Source organism: Sinocyclocheilus rhinocerous, unplaced genomic scaffold (genome assembly GCF_001515625.1).
Source record: "Sinocyclocheilus rhinocerous isolate Xijiao unplaced genomic scaffold, SAMN03320098_v1.1 scaffold119, whole genome shotgun sequence".
NCBI classification, from domain to species: domain Eukaryota; kingdom Metazoa; phylum Chordata; class Actinopteri; order Cypriniformes; family Cyprinidae; genus Sinocyclocheilus; species Sinocyclocheilus rhinocerous.
This window is the reverse complement of record NW_015654491.1, coordinates 736,785-743,232: the sequence shown is the minus strand read 5'-3', so window position 1 is coordinate 743,232 and position 6,448 is coordinate 736,785. Positions and strand designations below refer to the sequence as shown.

The following is a 6,448-nucleotide window of genomic DNA, read 5'->3' as shown; positions in this document are numbered from 1 at the left end:
TGATCACAGATCATGATCATTCAAGATTTTTTTCCGACCACATTTCTTCCTCCAAGATGATGGTTCCCCACTATCCTTCCAGTTTTTAATAATGCGTTGGACAGTTCTTAACCCAATTTTAGTAGTTTCAGCAATCTCCTTAGATGTTTTCTTTGCTTGATGCATGCCAATAATTTGACCCTTCTGAAACAGATTAACATCTTTTCCACGACCACAGGATGTGTCTTCCGATATGGTTGTTTTAAGAAATGAGAAGCTACTCACTGCATCAGTTAGGGTTAAATAACTAGTTGCCAGCTGAAATATAATCATCCATGCAGTAATTATCCAATGGGAGGCTCTACCTATTTGCTTAGTTAGATCCAGGTGGTGACTTTTTTGGACGGGCAGTGTATTTGAACACTGTCACACTTAAAATGAATTTATATTCAATAGTCAATTATATTCAATCATTTTATTGCATGCTGTTCAAAAGTTTGGGATTGGTAATTTTTTTTTTCAATTTTGAAGTTGTTTCTTATGTTCACCCAGGTTGCATTTATTTGCTAAAAAAACATAATATTGTGAAATATTATTACTATTTAAAATAATTGTTTTCTATTTTAATATGTTTTAAAATGTAATTTATTCCTGTGATTACTTCAGTCTTCAGTTTCACATGATCCTTCAGAAATTATTCTAATATAATGATTTGATGCTCAAAAAACATTTATTATTATTATTTATGTTGAAAACAGTGCTGTTTAATATTTTTGTGGAAACCTGGATTCTGGATTCTTTGATGAATAGAAAAATCAAAAGAACATGGTAATATTTTAATCAATTTAGTGCATCCTTGCTGAACAAATATTACTGACCCCAACCTTTTGAATATTAGTGTAGATCAAATAAATATAAATAAATCATAAAAATATGGAGTAGCAACAGCTTATGCAAAACCTTTTCTCAGAACTTCTTTTCTTGCATTTCTTGAAATTACATTTAACCAACTGGTCTTTCTAGTGACTGCAAAAGTCAGTTTATGTGTTAAATTAATAAACAGAATATTGATTATATTAAAACCTTACCAAATGTCTTTTGTGAAATATTTTGTTTGGAAAATAAAAATTTCTTTAAAATAAATGCCACTTGGTTTGATATTTTGTTATCTAATGCATTGACATACATGTGTTGATAATGTGTTAAAATGTATTTGTGTGTTGCAGGACTTTAAGGAGGAGTTGGAGTGCATGGTAAAGGAGCAGTGCTCCAAAGGCAGTAACTCCAGTGGTCTCCTCGGTCACATCGCACACCTCATCATCAGCAATACATTTAGCAACACTGGAGTATACAGTCCCAGCAGTGAGTGCACACACACACTTTCATTGACGCTTTATACATTCCCATTGAATATTATTTGTTATTGCCATGGTCAACAGATGGCAGGCATGTAATTCTGTATGGTTATCAGCTAGAACTCAGATAAAGCCAGATATTTATTTTTGTTGTTTGGCTGTGTGTGTGTGTGTGTGTTTCCAGGTGCAGGGTCAATTAGTCCAGTGAATGATCTGTGTGGGGTGGAGTGGTTTAGTTGTTCTAAAGCTGAGAGGCAGGGCCGCTGTAAACTCGCCTGCTTGTACCGGCTGCTGGACTTATACGGAAATACCCACTTCCCAAATACATATGTAACTGTGAGTACTCACATTTATTTCACATTTTGGCTTTTTTTCCCCACACAGCACACAAATAGTTTTTCAAATCCGAACTAGGACTGACTGTGCTCACTGTCATTTTGCATGTAATAAAATCAGATGCTTTTGTTCAGACAACATTGGTTACCATAGTAATGGCTTGAGTGTCAGAACAATGCAGAGAGACAAGAGAATAGCTGCCATTGTGGAAAGAATAGACGGAAAACTGTAAAATCTACTTTTGCTCTGATCTGACATGACATCTCTCTATGATGCTGAACTCATCAAATTACAATGGCATCAGATGGATTACTGTGTTTTACACATTTTACACATTCATGCATACACTCACAGTGTCACTGGGGCACTACCCTTATAAAAGTACTAATATGTACTTTTTAGGTACAAAAGGTGACAGCTTTTTTTTCTAAAAGTGTATATTCCAATATATTCACCGTTGATTTGCGAGTGCAAATAAGTGAATTGAGACGGCTGTCCTCAAAAGTTCACTTTATGTAGGACAGGGGTGTCCAATGCTGCTCCTGGAGGGCCAACGTCCTACTGATTTTAGTTCCAACCTGCTCCAACTCGCTTGCCTGGAAGTTTCTAGTAAGTCTGAAGACCTTGATTAGCTGGTTCAGGTGTGTTTAATTAGGGTTGGAGCTAAACTCTGCAGGACAGTGGCCCTCCATGAACAAGGTTGGACACTCCTATGTAGGACGTCACACTTATTTTGCACCCTGATTGATGAACTTTAATTAGGGTTGGAGCTAAACTCTGCAGGACAGTGGCCCTCCAGGAACAAGGTTGGACACTCCTGATGTAGGACGTCACACTTATTTTGCACCCTGATTGATGAAAAATCTTGAAATGTTATCTACCATTCAGATTGAAATGCATTTTCAAATATTGCATTTAAATGTATACATATAAATATGGTTTACATCAAGTTTGTAATAATCAAATGTCATGTTTTGTTTTTTGCTGTTTTGAAGAAAAAATGTCTTACAGTTTGTTCCTCATTTTAGCTTATTCTGGCCAAATGTCGCCTACTTAAAAAGGAAGAGGCCACCTGACCGGCATTTTTACATGCTGTTTAATTGTGGATTTTACTGAAATAGATTGTGCCACAATACTAGACCAGCATAGAAAAATGAGTGGTGTGCCAGTCTTTGTGAACGGTTGTACAAGAAAACACTGTAAAATAATGGCAATGTGTAGAGAACTTCTCTATATTCAAAAGAAATATGTATTATATTATTTCACTATGTTGTATGTTTGATAGCAGAATTTATTATAATATACTCTCTCTGTCTTTCTTTCCTTCGCTCTTTCACGCTTTATCTGTTATTTTCTTCTCCAGCTCCGTATCAACAAAGAGCAGGATCATATTCTTATTCTTCCTAAAGGACTGTCGTTCTCAGAGGCCACAGCAGCTAGTCTGGTACACACACCCACACACATCCTGAACATGAAATTTCAGAAAGTTGGAAACCCTGACAACTGAATATAATTACACCATTATATATAATATGTGGAAGAATATATGAAATAAGGCAATACAAATTTTTTATCTTAGCCTTGTAATTTTTTTTTTTTTCAAAGGTGAAGGTGAATCTGATTGGTGAGGTGGTTGATCAGGGAGCCACTGCATTGCCTGTGGATGTTTTGGGATTCAAACCACATTCTGCAGTGTATTCTGCCCGACCAGATGCCAAATGTGTTATACATACATATACACCGACTACAGCTGCCGTGAGTAATAACACACACACAATCAGTGTATATATATATATATATATATTTGTATATGTCCTGTGGTCCCTTTTGAAATTTGCTGAGACCCACGAGTGGGCCCCAGACCCTTAAAGCCATTGGCATATACGCCGTATTCACCCTGCCTGTAACACACATATTGCAACTTCTGTATGTCCCGCAGGTCTCTTCTATGAAATGTGGCATCTTACCCATTTCCCATGAAGCTTTGCTGCTGGGGGAGGTGTCTTATTTTAGCTACCATGGTGATTTAGCCAAGGAGCAGGAGAAGATGGAACTTCAGAAAGCTCTTGGTCCCACTGCCAAGGTGACAGTCTGTGAATTCTGCTACACGTTGGCATGACAACCATTAGGAGTTCACTATAGTACAGCATGGCAAAGCTTAAAAAATCAGAAAAAAATAGCAGGTCCTAACCATTGCCAAATTAAAATGTGCTTTAGAATTTTGTTAATATTTTTAAATTGTCAGTTTTTATAGTCATAGTCATTATAATTATAATATTGCACAGAATCACATTTATAGTAATATTTTGTGCATTACTGGGAACTATTACGGATGGATTCGCAACACTGATGTAATTCTACTTGTTTTTAGGTTTTGGTCCTGAGGAATCAAGGTTTACTGACATTTGGAGAGACGATAGAGGAAGCTTTTCATTATCTGTATCACAGTCACCAAGCTTGTGAGATACAGGTACACACACACATTCAAAACTGAAATACACACATATGCGAATAATATTTATAGAGTGGTTAAACTGGTCCAACAGTATCTCTGTCTTTCTGTCTTTGTTTTTCTTCAGGTTAGTGCTCTGTTATGTGCAGGTGGCATTGACAACCTGTGCGTGTTAGACAGAGCAAGTCTGAAAACTGCTCCTACGAAAAAACCCAGTGGACAAATTCCAGACGGACAGATCAGATGGAGGGTTGGAGAGGCAGAATTTGAGTCGCTGATGAGGATGTTAGATAACTTAGTGAGTGGCCTGTGAGCTAATCTATACCAGATGTGCTAGCAACATTTAAATGTTGTCTTTTTGACTGCATTAAGCATGTATTATTAAATATTTAACAGTAGAAAACAATAGTGGTGGCTAACATGCCACCTCTTGCGTTTCTAGGGTTACAGAACAGGTTACACTTACCGGCATCCCATAGTTAAAGAGAAGCCCCGACACCATAATGATGTGGAAATCCCAGCAACTGTCACTGGGGTGGGACTAGAGGAAAAGGACACCTTTCCACAGAGTCCGCTGCACTTCCTGGCACAAAAGCGGGACAGAGAGAGGATACGATGGCTGAACTCACCGAACAGCTACTTAAAGGTCAACGTACCTGAGGAATCCATCAACGGGACCTGCAGCCCCCGGACCAAAACCATGGTATCCTTGCATATGATCTTGTATCAAGGGTAGACCTGACAGCATCAAGGGTTTCACACAGCTATGAATTAGTATTATCTATAAATTCACCTAATCAACTTGATGACCATAAAGTTAGTGTTCAGTGTTGTTAATCATTGGTCAGTATGGAAGCATGTTACCACCTCAAGAGTAACATTTTTTTAAAAAGCCAGTTAAGATATATTTCAAAGTAAGCAATAATTAGATAATAATATACTGTTTCACAAAGTAACAATTAACTTTTTTTTTTTTGAGAGAGAGAAAATGAGCTCCCGTAGATCATACCAGTAGATAAATATAATATAAATATTTAAAATATAATACATAAAATAACTGGTTGAATGCCAAACATTTCAGCATGTTTTCTGTTTTATGTATATCTTCTTTTTAGTGGATGAAGTCAGAAGAGTCGGGCAACTGCAAGGACAACCCAATTAGGATTGAGGACCCCAACCAGTTTGTCCCACTTAATACTAACCCAAATGAAGTATTGGAAAAAAGAAATAAGGTATGTTGACCGAGAGAAAGAGAATACAGACTGAACAGACTGTGTCCACAGATTGTGTTCTGTACACTAAAGCACTGCTTTGTTTGTGCTGGTTTAGATTCGAGAGCAGAACAGAGTTGATCTGATGACAGCTGGACCCAAGTCTCAGCTGCTGGCAGACATTGTTATTGACAAGCCTCCAGGACCAGTGCGTAACTACACCAATAAATCCAACACGAACACAAGTACCAATCAAACAAACACGCTTTAAAAGTACACTATATAACTTTTCAGAGTTGATCTGATGACAGCTGGACCCAAGTCTCAGCTGCTGGCAGACATTGTTATTGACAAGCCTCCAGGACCAGTGTGTAACTACACCAATAAATCCAACACGAACACAAGTACCAAACAAACACGCTTTAAAAGTACACTATATAACTTTTCTAGTGTAATAGTACTTTTGAAAGGTATGTTTAAAATGATGACACTCACATGAGATGAAACCTCAGTAACATCAGCAGCCTAGAAAATGCAGTTGTTCGTAGGGACTCGTGTCATGTGATTTCATGGTAAATTCTACTCGGTTTTTTGTTTCCTCTTCAGAGTCAAAAAGGTAATTGTGACTTTATATCTCGAATTGTGACTTAATCTCATTTTAAACTTTATCTCACAATTACCTTTTTGATTTTTTTACGCTGAGGTGGAAACAGGCTTCCATATTTGGCAGTATTACGTCCAAAACCACCGTCGTAGCAAAACATCATTAAAAATGACATAACTAAGACACAATTGTCAGTCAGTCCCTTTGCCATTATTATTTTCAGGCATTCATCTATGAGGATGAGGAGCAGACAGCTGCTCTACCACCCAACCCTTTCAACCAATCAGAAGCAGAGATACAGGAATACACACAAACTGTGGAGAATAAGAGCAGCCAATCAGGTACACTCACACACTGCATACAAGGACACAGAATGGTGCTACCAATCAAAGTTTTGTGGTCAGCACAATAATTTTTGTAAAGAAATTAATACTTTTATTCCGCAAGGACACTTTTGAGCAAAAGTGTGAGGAAAGACATTTATGATGTTACAAAAGATTTTTACTTCAAT

The 6,448-nt window shown here is 37.3% G+C and overlaps 1 protein-coding gene across 3 annotated transcripts in view; it reads left to right on the top strand.

Annotated features, from left to right (window-relative positions):
• LOC107717097 (gamma-adducin-like) overlaps positions 1–6,448 on the top strand; it is a 15,923-nt gene that overhangs the window by 7,040 nt on the left and 2,435 nt on the right. For all 3 annotated transcript variants that reach the window (XM_016523748.1, XM_016523749.1, XM_016523747.1), the window contains exons 3-13: positions 1,206–1,341; positions 1,519–1,670; positions 3,034–3,114; positions 3,276–3,425; positions 3,610–3,753; positions 4,042–4,140; positions 4,250–4,420; positions 4,565–4,825; positions 5,238–5,354; positions 5,452–5,541; positions 6,161–6,278. In XM_016523748.1, coding sequence (XP_016379234.1) covers positions 1,206–1,341; positions 1,519–1,670; positions 3,034–3,114; positions 3,276–3,425; positions 3,610–3,753; positions 4,042–4,140; positions 4,250–4,420; positions 4,565–4,825; positions 5,238–5,354; positions 5,452–5,541; positions 6,161–6,278 — 1,519 coding nt within the window. The remainder of the gene's footprint in view (positions 1–1,205; positions 1,342–1,518; positions 1,671–3,033; positions 3,115–3,275; positions 3,426–3,609; positions 3,754–4,041; positions 4,141–4,249; positions 4,421–4,564; positions 4,826–5,237; positions 5,355–5,451; positions 5,542–6,160; positions 6,279–6,448) is intronic.